The 16,102-nt window shown below is 56.9% G+C and overlaps 3 protein-coding genes across 3 annotated transcripts; 2 read left to right on the top strand and 1 right to left on the bottom strand.

Annotated features, from left to right (window-relative positions):
* Positions 1-10: 10 nt before the first annotated feature.
* LOC122691510 (chymotrypsinogen A) lies at positions 11-4,165 on the bottom strand. Its single transcript, XM_043898069.1, has 7 exons — positions 3,230-4,165; positions 2,401-2,504; positions 2,187-2,266; positions 1,566-1,644; positions 1,121-1,301; positions 844-977; positions 11-242 (listed from the first exon to the last, which is right to left on the bottom strand). The coding sequence occupies exons 1-7, from the start codon at positions 3,279-3,281 to the stop codon at positions 81-83; spliced, it is 792 nt and encodes a 263-aa protein (XP_043754004.1). The 5' UTR covers positions 3,282-4,165; the 3' UTR covers positions 11-80.
* On the top strand, positions 3,460-9,846 carry LOC122691448 (collagen alpha-2(I) chain-like). Its single transcript, XM_043897991.1, has 6 exons — positions 3,460-3,477; positions 3,855-4,052; positions 4,767-5,092; positions 5,167-5,694; positions 5,850-5,933; positions 9,353-9,846. The coding sequence occupies exons 1-6, from the start codon at positions 3,460-3,462 to the stop codon at positions 9,408-9,410; spliced, it is 1,212 nt and encodes a 403-aa protein (XP_043753926.1). The 3' UTR covers positions 9,411-9,846.
* Positions 9,847-10,505: 659 nt separating this feature from the next.
* LOC122690468 (chymotrypsinogen B) lies at positions 10,506-15,147 on the top strand. The gene is made up of 7 exons (XM_043897432.1): positions 10,506-10,573; positions 12,582-12,685; positions 12,803-12,882; positions 12,984-13,062; positions 13,324-13,504; positions 14,352-14,485; positions 14,929-15,147. Exons 1-7 carry the CDS (start codon positions 10,522-10,524, stop codon positions 15,088-15,090), a joined length of 792 nt encoding a protein of 263 aa, XP_043753367.1. The 5' UTR covers positions 10,506-10,521; the 3' UTR covers positions 15,091-15,147.
* Positions 15,148-16,102: the final 955 nt, after the last annotated feature.

The raw sequence follows: 16,102 nt of genomic DNA, 5'->3' as shown, positions 1-16,102 counted from the left end.
ACCGTCAACATGTCTTCCACCAGTTTATTGGGGCTACGTAGGAGCAAGGTTGGCAGGGAGGCCAGCGTGAGGCTGGGGGCTCAGTTGGCGGCCAGGGTCTGCTGCACCCAGTTGACGAGAGCGGTGACGCGGGCGTACACGCCGGGGGTGGATGTGGAGCACGTGCTGCTGCCCCAGGACACGATGCCCACCAGGGTCCAGGCTCCGTTCTTCTTGCAGACCAGGGGGCCGCCAGAGTCGCCCTGCAGGACAGGGAGGAGGGGGCTTGGAGCTGGCAGCCCAGAGACTCGTGAACGTTGTTCCCAGCGCCCAGTCCCAGACTGGACAGCCAGTGGAAGCTCAGCATGTGCATATTAGAGGGGTTGTGAAAGAAACTTCAGCAGCTCCTGTGGTTTGTGCCCATGGAAGCCTAGGTCACCCCTGGGGTCCTATAACAGAGGCTCAGTAGAGCAGGTTTGATTGACGGGAGGAAAGTACAGCGTGGTGCTGGCCACAGGGCCACCGGGAGAGGGGAAGGTCTGCCAACCCCCTTCGGGAGCCTTTAAGGCCGCCATGCTCTGCTGCTCAGGCTGTGCACTGCACGAGGTCAAGAGGTGCCACTGCTCAGACGCGGACATCAAGGGCATCTTGTGACATGGCAGCTCTGAGAGCAGAGGCCCCGCTCTAGTGCCCCTCTGCTGAGGCCACTGGGGGTTCTCCGGGAGCCCTGTCTTCCCAGCTACTCTGGCAGGAATGCTCCGGAAGAGAATGGCAGGCCCTGAAAGAGGGCTGCCTACGGCTTCCATTTCCTCCCTCTTTGCCCAAGCCATTGGCCTGAACCCTCCTGGGGCTGGGGGGCCCTACCATGCAAGAGGAGACACCGCTGGCGCCCGCACAGATCATGGCGTTAGTGATCTTAGTGCCCCAGTATCTCTTGCAGCTGGTATTGGACAGGAGGGGCAGGGTCGCCTGCTGCAGCCGGTCAGGGGTGTTGGCATCTGGAAGGGCAGGGCGGGTGGTCAGCGACTGTGCTCCCCGCCTCCCAGCCAACCCGCCCGTGGTGGCCCGTGGCCACCCCTCACTCACTGGTGGATCGGGTCAGGCCCCAGCCCGTGGTGGCCCGTGGCCACCCCTCACTCACTGGTGGATCGGGTCAGGCCCCAGCCCGTGGTGGCGCACATCGTCCCGGCGGCGAAGTTGTCGCTGGAGCTGGGCAGGCACACAGCGGACACGGTCTGGGAGAAGCTCGCCGCAGTCGACAGCTTCAGCAGGGTGATGTCGTTGTTGATGGTTAACGAGTTGTAGTTCGAGTTCTTGAAAACCTGTGTGTGGGGGGGGGGTGGGGGGAGGGAGACAAACAGCCGCCTTTGGGGTCTGGGGAGAAGCCAGGAACTGCAGCCCAGGCTCAAGGTGCAGACCTTCCCTTCTTGGAGCCTCACACACCTGGCCTTCTGCTTTGCTCCATCGTGATGGGGTATCGGGGTGACCGAGGGGACTGGAGTGCCTGGGACTTCGTGTGGGTGGCCACTCCCGAGGGACCGCCCTAACTGGGGTCACACCTGGACGACCCTGGAGGGCCACCATACCTTGGCAATCTTCAGCTTCTGGATGCTCTCAGAGCTTGAGCCCTGGTCAAACTCCCCAGCCACGACAACATCAGAGGTTCTGCAGAGAGCCAGAGAAAAGAGAGGTTCCCGCTGGAGGTGGGTAGGTGGGGCGTGGAGTGCGCATGTGCGTCGGGGCACAAACACGTGCGAGAGTTTGCGTGTCTTTGTGCGCGTGCTCACAGGGGTGTGGTGTGGGTTGGAGCTTGAAGCTCGGAATCCACTGTGCCGTCCCGCCTGTCGCAAGTTTTCCCCGCGACCCCGGGAGACCGGCAGGACCTGAATTTGCTGCACATCTCAATATTAGAACCTGGGAGGCGGGTGGCCGGATGTGGCGGCCGCGGCTCAGGCTGCTGAGAATGCAGGGCAGCCTCGGGGCAGGCAGGTAGGAACCTCGGGGTTGGGGCTTGAAGCCTGCTGGGGGCCCAACTTGGCTAGGGGCAGCCTGCCCTCCGCTCCAGGGGAGACCCTCACCTGGGAGAGAAGGAGACCCCGGGGGAGGAGAAACAAACAAAAAGAAACTGGGAAATGGCATTAAAGGGCAAGTCCTCAGTGCTGGAAGAAACCACCCCAAAGGGTTTCCTGGGGACCCTGGGCCCTCACGTGACACCGCAGTGGGCGGCGGTGACCACCCAGTTCTCATTGATGAGGGAGCCCCCGCAGAAGTGGAAGCCGGTTCTGTCCTGGAGGAAGATGGGGAGGGTCAGCGCATCCCTCCCAGCGCATCCCTGGACACCAGCAGCACCGACCCAGGCAGCAGCCCCCTGCCCTGCAGACCCCCCGGTGCCTGCCCCCTCACGCACAGAACCCCCCTCACCTGCAGGGACACCTGCCAGGGCCAGGAGCCAGGGACAGCTTCTTCCCCGTTGACAATCCTGGAGAGGCCGCTCAGCACAGGTTGGATGGCGGGGACCCCGCAGCCTGGGGAGGGAGTATGGGGTGAGGCATGGAGGCCAAGGTCTCACCCAGGACCCATGGCCCCAGGAATACCCCAGGGACAGCAGAGGCCAGCAGACCGAGTGCAATGTGGTGGCAGCGCCAGAGGACAGGCTAGGAGGCTGGGCTCTGTGGGTTTGAACCCAGCCCTATCACACTGCCCAGCTTACTCACTCAGTTTTCCCATCAGCAAAATGGGGATCGTAAGGCAACCTCATAGAGTTGGTATATAATAAAGATGAAAGATGCTTTGACTACTAAGGCAAAGCAGGAACTTACTCTGTGCCCGACACACAGTGAACACAAATTTAAAAGTTTAAAAGGGCTGGTTCAGGGCCTGAAAGAGCTGATGGGGGCCAAGCCACGCCCGCCCACTTGCTCATCATCTGAGCCTGCTTGGGGGCCACTAACTCTTCACAGAACTTTCTGGCCCTCTACAACCGCTCCCCCTCCTTGCACAGGGCCCACCCTCCTTGCACACCTCCACCCTGGGGACCTCACACTGGATGGTGTGGTCCAGTCTTCCCAGCGTCCTCATTCTAGAGACATGAGGCTCAGAGACCCGCACAGCACCGTGCATGGCTGAGCTGAGAGCAGGGACCCCGGGAACTGCCCCTAGCTTATCTGGGTATTGGTGGAGCCAGCATCCCTTCCAACAGTTGGTGGAAGGGGAAACAGCCTTTCTGGCCTCTGCCTGCCCAGGTACTTACCAAAGGCTGTGCCCAGGAGGGCGTAGCAGGAGAGAAGCCAAAGGAAGTTCATGGTGCTGCCTTCAGAGAGGTGTGGGATGCCTGCTGCAGGGTCCCTATTATATCCCCGTGCACCAGGCTGCTATCTGAAGACCTTGAGGTGATAATCCCTTTCCTGGGCATGTGCCCACTGGATAGGATGTGCCAGAGCAGGGCTGGCATCAGGGCCTGGGATGGCAGCAGCTGCAACCATGGCCGAGTTTGGGCCAGTGAGAAGGGTAAAGGTGGGCCGAACAAGGTGGCCCTCGACCAGCTAAGGGGAAAGGACAGTCAGATTTCCTCCTCCAGGCCCTGCTTCTGGAGGGGCCCTTCGAGCAGCAGCCAGGTCTGGGCAGGATTTGAGCCCTAGCTCAGTCTCTCATAGTCTGGAGGACCTTGGGCAAGTAATCGAGTTGGTCTGCAGTGGTTCAGCACCCCATGGGCAGTGTGGTCACGTAGGAGGAGGGGCAGGGACCGCAGCATGGGGAGGCACGGGTGACCAGTGGGCTGAGGATGCGCCCCTCGTCTCGGGATGGCCAAGGCGGCTCACTGAAGGCTCGGTTCAGTGTCAGCGGTGGTCACGTCAGCTGTGTGCCGCATGGTTCAGAGGGCAAGCCACTGCCTGTTCACATGGAGCCAGGCCCCCCCACCAGGCATCGTGCCCTTAGACTTGAGCACATGGCATCGAAAGGCAGCACTGGGCTCAGGGCCAGCCAGGGGACCCCTGCTGTTGTCCCGGCGAGAGCTGGTGGAGGCTGCACCAGGGGGAAAAGCAGGAGGCAAGGAGGCCTACTTCCGGTGGGCAGTAGGACCCTTTCCCAGCAACTGGGAAACTGGGGGGTGAGAAATTTGAAGGTGAGGCCATCAGGCACAGGACAAGCACCCCAAAACACATGGGTAAAACGGTATCTCATGGCTATTTTTCATTTCCACTGCACTGATGACTCTAGTGTGGTGGTTCACAGGTTTTGGCACAAAACAGCTGAGGGGGCCTTGGGCAAGTTACTCAGCCTCTCTGATCCCTTTTGTAAGTATTAATATGTAAGATGGGGATGCTTAGAGTACAGGTCCTACTTCATGAAAAGGCCTGGCCCATCTGGTACTTTTCCTTTTTGACTACCTGTGGGGCGCTCTGTGCTTTCTAAAGGACTGCTATGACAGGAAGGGACGGCCACAATGCATCAGGTGGGAAAGCAGGTTATGAAACAGAATGCAGAGCGTGAGCCCTGTCCATGTGAAACCCACCACCTGTTCAAGTTCATCCATCTTATCAACCAGAGCTTACCAGGCTTCCGCTGGGACAGAACAAACAAAAGAAAGAAACACAAAGTCCTGCCTTAGGAGCCTACGTGGGAAAGGAGTGGGGAACAGTTTAAAAAAAAAAAAAAAAAACAGTAAAAAAAAACACATTACCACCAGCCAAGGGGTTATCATAATCATTGTTGTTATTATTACTAATACCAAAGCAGGAGGCCCCACTCTGAGGGAGACATTAAGCTGTGATCTACCAGTCCGCTAGCTGTTGGGTGGGGCCGGTGTCGAGGCACAGAGGGCAGGAGGACACAGGCCTGGTGGAGCGAGCCCGGATGGCAGCAAGCGCCGGGAGGGCACGAGGCAGGGGAGAGGCCAGGGGCCGCTGGAGGGGGCCCTGGGGAAGCACAAACGCGAGGAGGCAGCCGCCGAGCCCGAGTGGGCTGGGGCGCGGCCGGTGGGAGAGCACGACCGGGGCCGACCCGTGGCCGTGGCCGTGGCCTTGGGAGCCGACAGCCGGCCCGGGCCCCGCGGGCGCCGCGCCCCCTGCACGCGGCCGGCGGCGATCTGGGAAGACGCGCAGCTGCGGGGCGGGCCGGACGGAGCCCTCTGGGGGCGGGGCTAAGGGGGCGGAGCGGGCCGGACGGAGCCCTGGGGGTGGGGCTAAGGGGGCCGGCCGGGCCGGACGGAGGCCCTGGGGGCGGGGCTAAGGGCGCGGGGCGGGGCAAGCGGTGCCCTCCCGCGCGCGCCCCTGAGACTGCGCGCTCTGCCCGCTCCCGCCCAGAGAAAGGACCCCTGAGGGCGGAGTCTTTCTCCACAACTCCGACTTCTGGTCTCTGGGCGTTTTCCCTCCGGGTGGAAAACCCGCCGCCCTCCAGGCCCCGGCCCCAGCGGTGGGCGCCTCCTTACAGGTCGGAGGCCGGGGCCTCTGGACCCCAAGGTTGTCTGGCCAACCCAGTGTACAGTGAAGAGCCTTTTCCTGTGTTCCCTTTGCCGCGAATACTTGTCTGGCCCGTCCCCGTGTCTGGAACCCTGCGTAGACTCCTAGAGCCCAGACAAACGCCCGGGGGGAGGTACGGCCCCGGCCGCGGGTGGCCTTCTTGTCAGAAGGCCTTCACTCTGCACCTGTTCGCTCGTTGCCGGTCTGTGGCGTCTAGAATGTTCAGGGGGCCGTGCGGGAGTCAGCCCGCGGACAGGTGTGCCTCAGAGACCGTCCCTCAGGAGAGGAGACGGGCCCGCCCGGGAGCCCGGGTCAGCGGGCGGGGGCCCAGCCGCCTCCTGGGGTCTGGCCCCGCGCGGGGTCGTGTCAGGGCTCGGGCCGCGCCTCTGGAACTGTGCCCTCTTCCTCCAGGCGGGACTTCAGAAGGCAGTCTCCTCAGGGTGGGGAGCTCCTCCTCTTGAGGGGGTCAAATCCCAACCCTCTTTACCATCAAAGGTAAGATATAATGAATACAGTTTGCACGTGGTGAAACGCACAGATCCAAAGTGAACAGATAAGTGCTGACATATGTAGATGGTAGTGTAACAAACCCCACAGCCAAGATGTAAAATAATATCATTACTCCCCAGAGTTTCCTTGTGCCGATTTCCATCTTCCCCTTCTCTGAGGCAACCAGCAACCACTGTCCCGATGTCTTTCGCCATAGATTAGTTTTACCTGTTCTAGAATTTATACACATGAAACCATACAGTATGCTGTCTTTGTGTCTGGATTCTTCCACTCTACCAAATGTCTTCCTGAGTGTATCAGCAGTGTGTTCCTTTGTATTGCTGAGTGGTGTTGCACTTCATAAGTATATAACACTCAAAAAAAAAAAATCTTTTTGAGGTATAGTTGCTTTACAATATTGTGTAATACTCTACACTTAAAAAAACTTTTTCCTTTTTAATCTTTTAGCCATGCTGCTTGACATGTAGGATCTTAGCTCCCCAACCAGGGATGGAATTCACAACCCCTGCTTTGGCAAGGCAGAATCTTAACCACTGGACCGCCAGGAAAGTCTCATACACCACACTGCATGTACCCATTCTCTTGCTGGGACATTTGGGCTGTTATCCATCTATCATCCCACTCGCTTTTTGCTCCTGGTGATGAAGTGATTCTCAGCCCTAAACACAGGCAGGAAAGAAACGTAGGTTTCTTTATTTTGCTATTACAGATTGAAATTTGAACTCTGATTTTATTCTGCCAGGAGTCTCACTAGAGAGTCTAACAAAGAGACTTTCTAAAGGTGTAGCGAGGGCTTAGGGAAACCATAAGGCGAGGGAGGTGCTCAGGGCTAAGGTCAGTGGGGCTGGAAATGCAAGAATGATTACCTGGCCCCCGGGGAGGGTGACAAGCAAGGAGGAGGCCGCCAATAGGAGCTTGGCCTTTGTGGAAATCAGTAAAGACCACCCAAATGAGGACCAAAAAGATTGTTCATTGAGAGCTTGCTATACCCAGGTAGTCAGGCAGCATCACTTGCGTTTGGCAGAGACTCAAAGGCAAGCAGAGGAGAGGAAATGCTTTATAGTGGAGAGCTTCAGATGTACCCGTAGGAGGTGTGGGCACAGAGAAGCTGGAGGAGGGCCAACTAGAATCTGGGCATCCCTTGAGACTGATTAGGAGTACACACTTAGCTTTCTGCGGTTAGTCCTAAATTGGATGCAGGGCCAAAGATTAGGGATTGTGTACCTAGGAGTGGAATTGCTGAGTCACTTGGTGGCTCTCTGTTTAATCTTTTGGGACTCTGCCAGACTGTTTTCCACAGGAGCTGCACCATTCCCACCAGTAATGTACAAAGATTCCAATTTCCACACAGCCTCACCAAAACTTATTTTCCATTTTTAAAATTACAGCTGTGAAGGGGTATCACTTTTTTTTTCACTTTTCAAAATTGTACTAAAATATGCATAACATGAAATTTACCATCTTAATCATTTTTAAGTGTACAATTCAGAAGATACAAAGTACAGTCATACTGTTGTGCACCCATCACCACCATCCATTTTCAGAGCTCTTTGTTTTTTTTAATTGAAGTATTGTTGATGTACAGTATTACATAAGTTACAGGTGTACAATATAGGGATTCATAAATTTTTAATGTTATTTATATTTATAGTTGTTAAATATTAGCTATATTTGTAGTTATTGTTGAATATTGGCTGTATTCCTCATGTTGTACAATGTGTCCTTGTGGCTTTTTTTTCCTCCCTGAGGCATGCAGGATCTTCGTTCCCTGACCGTGGTTTGTCCAAGGGTTGACCAGGGATTGAACCCATACTCCCTGCAATGGGAGCACAGAGTCTTAACCACTGGACTGCCAGGGAATTGCCCCCTGTAGCTTACTTTATACATAGTAGTTTGTGTCAACCCACAGCAGCCTCTCGGGGGTGGGGGGGGACCCAGAGAATAAATACTTGACTCCTCTCTCCTCCCATCTCTGGCTTTGACCCCACCAGGAAGCCAGAGAACCAGGGACGCTGTCATGCAGTCTCATCCCTGAAGGACAGTCTTGCTGGAGGCCAGCAGGATGGAAAGGGTGGAGAGTAGTTCTGCAGGGAAAACAGAGGACATCCAGGAGCATTCGCACAGTTACTCTGCGTCACTGAAGATGCTTTTCAGGATAAAACACTTGGCTGACAGTAGCTCAACGGCAGAGATTTGCTTTTCTCACACGGCAGAGATCTGGAGGTGTGCAGGTGTAGGCTTTCGCTCAGCACTGGGCAATGGTGTGATTCTGGGTCAGGGTCTTTCCTCTCTGGATCTGAGGACGGCAGCCGAGGCGCCAAGCACCACCTCTGCACGGGAGTCAGCCAAGGAGCAGGAAGGGAAGAGCACCTCTGCCTCTGCTGGCTTCCGTTCATCGGACTCCTCCCCTCCGAGAGCTGGGCTGGGGTGACCTTCAAGGGGAACCCTCCTCGAGGACAAGAAGGGGGAGATGGCTTTAGGCAAGTGGCAAAGGCTGTCATTCCTTGTGACAGGACAGTCACCCTCATCCTAGGGGTGCTCACCTCATGGTCTGGAAAATCTCTATGGGCTAGGGAAGCACCCCCTCCCCTGTGGTGAACACACCCCCACTGCCCCACCCCTGCCAAGGCCTTATCACTCTTGAACTCTACTCAGCCAAGAGTTTACTTTCCCAACAGGCCTCAGGAGCCAGTGACTTCAGGCTGCTTCTGCTTTCCGCTCTGGAAAAATCCCAGAGGCAAGGAAATTTCAAATGGCTTTGCTACCTGCTTGGAATGAGTGAAGGAAAAACAAAACAGCAAATGTTAATATTTCCATAAATTACCTTGGCCTGGAATTCAGTATGGATTATTCCTTATGCTCAAAGCCAGGGCTGACTTTCCTGGACTGAACCCAGCCTGTTAAAATATCAAAAGTGGGTCTTCCCTGGTGGTCCGGTGGTTAAGAATCTGCCTGTGAATGCAGAGGACACAGGTTCAATCCCTGGTTGGGGAACTAAAATCTTACATGCCGTGGGGGCAACTAGAGAAGCATGCGCCCTGCAGTAAAGAGCCCGTGTGCTGCAACGAACATCAAGCACAGCCAAAAATAATAATAATTCTTAAAAAAATCAAAAAGCTTCAGACCCAGTTATCAAACAGCTGCTGGCCCCGCTCTGTTTGCCCCCTGCAATCTGGCTGCCTCCGCCTCCCCCCAGAGACAGGGTTCAGGGCCTCTGTGGGCCTGTCCGGGCCATGTCACCGTTCTCACTGGTCAGAGCGTCTGCTCAACAGTGTTTAAGTATTTTGAACATCCCCCTGCAGAGAATTCTAAAACAAAACTAAATTCACAACTTGGAGACAGAACTTCAAAGCTGATGAAGTCCAAATCCAGACCTGTAACACTGTCCTGCTTGCCCTGACCAGCTCCTCTCTAGATGCCCGTGACCCTGGGACCACAGAGCCCTGGACGCTCTGGAAGTAGACGCAGTTTGCCCAGCTGGCTGATTTTCCTTCTCAGACTGGCTTATCGGTGAGACCCAGGCTGGCCCAAGTCCGGAGCAGCAGATGCCTAGACCCTCTCTTGGTTTCTCGGACTCCCCATGTTCTTTTCTTGTTTGTTTCGTGTCTGTGTCTCTCACTGGGGTCTTGGCCCCACGAGGGCAGGGGCGCCCTGTCCTCTGTTACTGTGGGTTGTCCCCGGGGTCCACACCAGGCCCTGGCCCAGGGGAGAGAAGGACCTTGTGTCCAAGGTGCTGGAAAGTCTTTGACTGACAGCAAACACGCCACCGACGTATTACCTACATTTGTCCTCTTCCCATTGTTCTGTGACAATTAAAATCCTTTCCTTGCTGTTTCCTCAGTGTATCATTTGATGGTGCTAAATTAAAGCCCCATTTTATCTGAAGCTCAAGCTTTATGCAATCACCAGTTTCTTAAGTTGTGAGTTATCACAGGCGGAGAGAATATGTGTTTGAGGTTAGCAGCAGATACGGGACAGCATGTCTGCCAACCTGGGTGACCTGCCTGTGGCCACCCATGGGGTGATTCCTTCAAGTGCCCTCACACAGGCTCGAAGCTGCTTGGCTGGGCTGGTTTTGAGGTGACCTCTGGATGGCCCAGCATCTTTGTGTGATACTGTGCTTCTAGATGAGTCTCGCATTGAAAGCACTCTTTTCTGAGAACCCAAGGCCCCCCAGTGATGACTAGCTGGGATTCTCTGTGCCTGGTGCTGGGGCCACCTGTACTTAGGAGCTGGGAATCCTCCCGGCAAGCTGGGAGCAGACCCCACCGCCCTGCGTCCTGGCTGCCCTGAGCTGGGCCCTGTGGGACCTGAGCTCCCAGCCTGGGCACTGGTCTTGCCCTCAGCGCCCTGGTAGACTGCTGGGCCACGTTGTGCCAGGGCAGCTGCCCTTTTCCCAGGCACTGGGATATCTGAAGCTGAGAGCCAGTTCAGGGGCTTGGTGCCCTTTATCACCCAAGGTTCCTAGATAACAGGAGGGAGATGGCTCTCGGGCTGGGTGGAGCCTGTGGGGTCCCGGAGGATATAAAAGGAGCCTGGGGCAGGCACCCCGTATCTCCCTGACGGCAGCAACATGGCCCCTCTCTGGCTCCTCTCCTGTTTTGCCCTTGTAGGGGCCGCCTTCGGTGAGTGCCAGGATGCATTTGGGGCTTCCCAGGTGGCTCTGGTGGTGGAAAAACTGCCTCCCAGTTTATGATGCAGGAAACATAAGAGATGCCGGTTTGATCCCTGGGTCAGGAAGATGCCCTGGAGGAGGGCATGGCCACCCGCTCCGGTACTCTTGCCTGGAGAATCCCATGGACAGAGGAGCCTGGTGGGCTGCAGTCCATGGGGTCACAAAGAGTTGGACACAGCTGAAGTGACTTAGCACACAGGGCCATGGCCGGCTAGGTCTGGGAGGTGGCTGAGGAAGTCCCAGAGCCCCTGAGCGCCTGACGGCCCCGAGCCAGGCCCCGTTAGAGGGCTGAGGGGCTCTGTCTGGAGCGAGCTGGGCCTGGCCGGGAGGGAGATCAGAGGCCTGCCCTGCCGCTTGGGCCTCACACCCTGACGCGCAGGCGAGTCTTCAGGGAGGAGTGGGGGCCTTTGGGAGCTTCCCGAGCCCTCACACTCTGCGCCTGGGGCAGGAAAGGCCGAGGTCTGGGGCCCCAGACGTGGCTCAGGCTGGGGCCCTGTGGGCAGAGTGAGGGTGTGGTCAAAGAGCCTCCCACGGCCTCCGCCCGGGGCTATACTGCTCTAGGCACTTTCCAAGTGGTTTTTTTTTTTTTTTCTATTAAAAAAAATAGTGGGAAATACAGAAATACAGAAAATAATACCACATTTGTACCTTTCACTGGAGTTTAGTAAATGTTATCTTTTTCCAGATTTGCTTCAAGTATTTCTTTTTAAAACATAGAACCAAAAAAATAAAATAAAAAAAATAAAACATAGAACCATTTGAGCTAAAGTCCCCTCTTCTCCTTCTTGGAAGGTGATCCCTATTTTGAACTCACTGTGCCTTATTTCTGTGTGGGCTTTTCAAATTTACCACACGCTTCTAAATCCACCAGCACAGTATAATATTTGTAAAAACTTACATGAACTGTATCATCTGCTACATCAGGTTTACAACCTGCCTTTCCCTACCTACGTAGTTTTAGATTTATTCCCGCTAATACAGAGACCCAGCTCATTCACTTTAATTGCTGCAGAGCACTCAGCTGGGTGAATACATCACAGTTGATATTGAATCTTCTTGCTACTTAAAAAAAAAAAAGGGTTGTGTTGATGACATGTTGTTTTGGGGATGAGGGCTGGTCTGCCCACTCCTTCCGTGAGTGGCTGGTCTGTCCACACGGACAGGAGACACTGGACTGGACCTGTAGCAAGGCCCATATGACCTCCAGGCGGCCTGGCTGGTCATCAGGGCTGTACCTGCCCCACATTCCTCTCTGTCACTGAGTTGTAAAACCTGTATACAGGCGCCAAGACTCACCTGGTCCTGAGACAGCACATGTGTCATGGACACATCAAGTACACCTGACTTTTCTCATTGTTTTGTGACAGTTCAGGTCCTCTGTTTCCTGTTTTCCTCAATGTGTCCTTTTACAGCATGAAATCAAAGTCTCATTTTATTAAATAATTAAAATTTTATACAATGGAGAGTTCCTGAAATCTCTGGGAATAGAGATTTCAGAGTAAAACGTTCTCCCATCAGCTGTCAGCATTCTGGGTTCCCCAGGGGCTGGGGTTATCAGATTTTAACTTCACGACCCTCTGGACCCCGCCAATCTAACAGGTGAGCTTTGACTTGTGAGGTGATGTTGCTTGCTCCCCAGCGTCCTGAGGAAAATGGGTATCAGGGATCTGGGGACCAGCGGGAGGCCTCCCAGCAAGGAGGGGCGGGCCTCAGCGTCCACACGGGTCAGTCCCGTGTCTCGGCCTGTCTCCTGCTCCTTCAGGCAGGGTGGCCCTCCGTCTGCATCCAGGGTGGGCTCCTGGGGTCGGTAGGCTGTGTGTGGGCATCTTTGAGCCCACAGGGTGCCAGGAGAAGCGGGGAGTGTGGCGGTGGGCTCTGAGTCGGCCTAGGCATCTGAAGTAAAAGCGAGGATTTCTGCAGACCAGCTCTGGGTCTCAGCGCTTCTTCACCCTCCCCAGGCTGCGGGGTCCCGGCCATCCAGCCTGTGCTGAGCGGCCTCGCCAGGATCGTCAACGGCGAGGACGCCGTGCCCGGCTCCTGGCCCTGGCAGGTGTCCCTGCAGGTGAGGGGGGTTCTGTGCGTGAGGGGCAGGCACTGGGGGCTCAGCTGGGCAGGGGGCCACTGCCCAGGTCGGTGCTGCTGGGTCCAGGGCACGCTGACGCTCCGCATCTTCCTGCAGGACAGCACCGGCTTCCACTTCTGCGGGGGCTCCCTCATCAGCGAGGACTGGGTGGTCACCGCCGCCCACTGCGGGGTCACGTGAGGGCCAGAGCTCGGGGTTCTGCTTCCGTCTTCGGCCTGGGGTGGGCGAGGGGAGCAGGGCGCATGCTCAGTCCTTAACCACCGCCTGATTCCCCCAGAACCTCCGACGTGGTCGTGGCCGGGGAGTTTGATCAGGGCTCAGAGACGGAGAACACGCAGGTCCTGAAGATTGGCAAGGTACGCACAGGCCTCGCTGGGCGGGCCGGGGGTCAGCCACGGGGCTGCAGGCTGGGGCTGGGGAGGGGGCGAGGGGAAGACCTTCAGCCCCTTGAGAGACAGGAGCCAGGTGGCTCGAGCCAGTCTCAGGATTCTCACTCTGGGCTCCTGTGGGTCTGTTTGCCCTGAAAAGATCGCCAGGAGAGGAGATGGTCTCCTAGAAACCCGCAGATCCCTGATTTACCCCAGGGCCTCAGCTGTGTTTCTGTGCCTCGCCTGCAGGTTTTCAAGAACCCCAAGTTCAGCATTCTCACCGTCCGCAACGACATCACCCTGCTGAAGCTGGCCTCGCCCGCGCAGTTCTCAGAGACCGTGTCGGCTGTGTGCCTGCCCAGCGCGGAAGAGGACTTCCCGGCCGGGATGCTGTGCGCCACCACGGGCTGGGGCAAGACCAAGTACAACGGTGAGCCTTTCCGCCCACCAGCTGGGGGCCTGGTTGTTTAAAGATGTTTTGGTCGTAAATTCGTATACAGTCATCAACCTCCACATATCTTTATTTAAAAACACTCACTTAAAAGCCAATCAAACATGAATAAAAATAAGGTTTAATAATACATACATGAACAGTCAGCTTCTGAAGAAACACCTGAGTTCCAGCAAGTGTCGCCCCTCTAACCTGCATGGAGACAGACCGCCCAGACTCCCCTCCAGACTGAGGAGGGTGGCTGTGTCCAGCACCCCTGAAGTCTGAACCCAGAGTCCAGTGTCCAGGTCAGATTTAGGCCTGAGTGCCGGCCACAGCCTGCCGGTCCTTTAACAGAACGCAAGCACCTAGGAATGGAGGAGGAAATGGCAACCCACTCCAGTGTTGCCAGAAAATTCCACAGATGGGGGAGCCTGGCGGGCTTCAGTCCCTGGGGTCACGAAGAGTCGGACACGCCAGAGCGACTGAGCACACAAGTGGCCAGAAAAGGGCAGAAGAGGGAGGTGCTCCCTCTGGGTCCCCCCAGCGCCCCCAGACAGAGGAGGACTGGGGAGGAGGGATGGCGCCTCCGCCCACAAGCGGGGCCTGGTGGGCCAGGCCGGGCGCAGGGGTTCGGAGGCAGGGCTTGTTTGACCAGCTGTGCTGGGAGCGCAGATGGACTGCCTGGCGTGGAACCGAGAGGAGCTGCCTCCCAGACTCTGGGAAGGTAGCGCCCAGCACTCACGACTGTCGTGACGGAGGAGGCCCACGCAGCGCGAGGGCAGGGTTCCGGCGGGCGCTGGTGTCCTCTCCTTGGGCCCTGACCCCACACCCTCTGTCCTCTCAGCCCTCAAGACCCCTGACAAGCTGCAGCAGGCCACCCTGCCCATCGTGTCCAACACGGACTGCAAGAAGTACTGGGGCAGCAGGGTCACCGACGTGATGATCTGCGCGGGGGCCAGCGGCGTCTCCTCCTGCATGGTATGGCTTGCTACCCTGCCCGCCCTCACTGGCTACTTGCCCCTTCCCCACCACCGCTCTAGTCAGGCCATGAGGCCCACTCCTCTCTGCCATGCCTTACTTAACCTCAGGCCTTGCCCGGTGCCCCAGTGAAGGCAGGGACCAGCACCAGGAGATGTCCCTGACGCGGGCTGGCCCTGACCAGGTGTGGCGTGAGGCTTCCAGGGGTGTTTAATCTCACACCATGCTCACAAAGCGGACATTGCAGGCTGTTTTACAGGTGATGGGAGGCTGAGAGGACCAGCCCCTGCCCCAGGCCCCCCAGCAGTCGGGGGCAGAGCAGCGGCTGTCCTTTGAGCAGGTCTGAGTGCCCTTGGTCTGCACCCCCTGGGCTTGGCCAGGTCCGGGCACACCGGGGCCTGGCACCTTCTTTCCGGCTTGGACAGTCCTGTCTCCTCCTGCAGGGCGACTCTGGCGGCCCCCTGGTCTGCCAGAAGGACGGAGCCTGGACCCTGGCGGGCATCGTGTCCTGGGGCAGCAGCACGTGCTCCACATCCACCCCCGCCGTGTACGCCCGCGTCACCGCACTTATGCCCTGGGTGCAGGAGACCCTGGCCGCCAACTGAGCCCGGACCTCCTGGCATCCCCACCCCCAGAGTCCCTAATAAAATCCTCTGTACATACGTGCGGTCTGCACATGGCTCCCTGTGTGGTCGGGGCAGCGTGGGGCTGCCGGGTCCCCGTCAACCATCAAGGGGCTGTTACTGCTCCCTTTCCAGGCTGCCAGTACCTCAGCACCCACACACATACATGCTTCTCAGGAAGCTGAGGCTTTGCATCCCGTTCTCCCTGCTCAGGACTCCATCCTGGGGTGGAATCCAGGTCCTAATTGCTGGAGCCACCTTGACCCATGGAGCATTCTGGAAGGCGGGAATCTTGTGCCATCCACAGGGGTGGGCATTGGGAAGCTGGGGAGATGGTTTTATAGCATCCTTGGTTCCTCACCTGCACGTTTCTGCATGACCCATGTATACTGATGACACCTGTCCTTTCTGTCGCAGAGGGGCCTGGGGCAGAATCCATGGCCCCAAAGCACTGGGTTTAAGGGAGAAGCAGACAGAATTACCACAGTTCGTTTCCCATTTTATCTTCCTGGAGCAAGGCCTACAGCCTCCACCATCGGTCCCAACACACATTGGTCACACACACACACACACACACACATCGGTCACACACACACACATCGGACACACACACACACGTCAGTCACACACACACATCGGGGACACACACACACACACACACACATCGGTCACACACACACACACACACACACACACACACACACACACACACACACACACACACGGACACACACACACACACACACACACACACACACACACACACACACACACACACACACACACACACACACACACACACACACACACACACACACACCCGCCGCCCCGGTTCACATTGTCCTCCCCCAGGTCCCATATCGCGATGTTTCCCTGTAGAGTTCCTGCTGATCTGGTCTCGGAGGAGGCGGCCAGTAGTCCAGCTAACGGGGCATCTGGGAGGGAATGCCATTGGTCTCCCTGCTGCATTTACCTGTCAATATCCTTCCTGATA

Source organism: Cervus elaphus, chromosome 4, assembly GCF_910594005.1.
Source record: "Cervus elaphus chromosome 4, mCerEla1.1, whole genome shotgun sequence".
In the NCBI taxonomy this organism is placed as follows: Eukaryota; Metazoa; Chordata; class Mammalia; order Artiodactyla; family Cervidae; genus Cervus; species Cervus elaphus.
The sequence above is the reverse complement of the archived record's forward strand: the minus strand, read 5'-3'. Positions and strand labels throughout refer to the sequence as shown.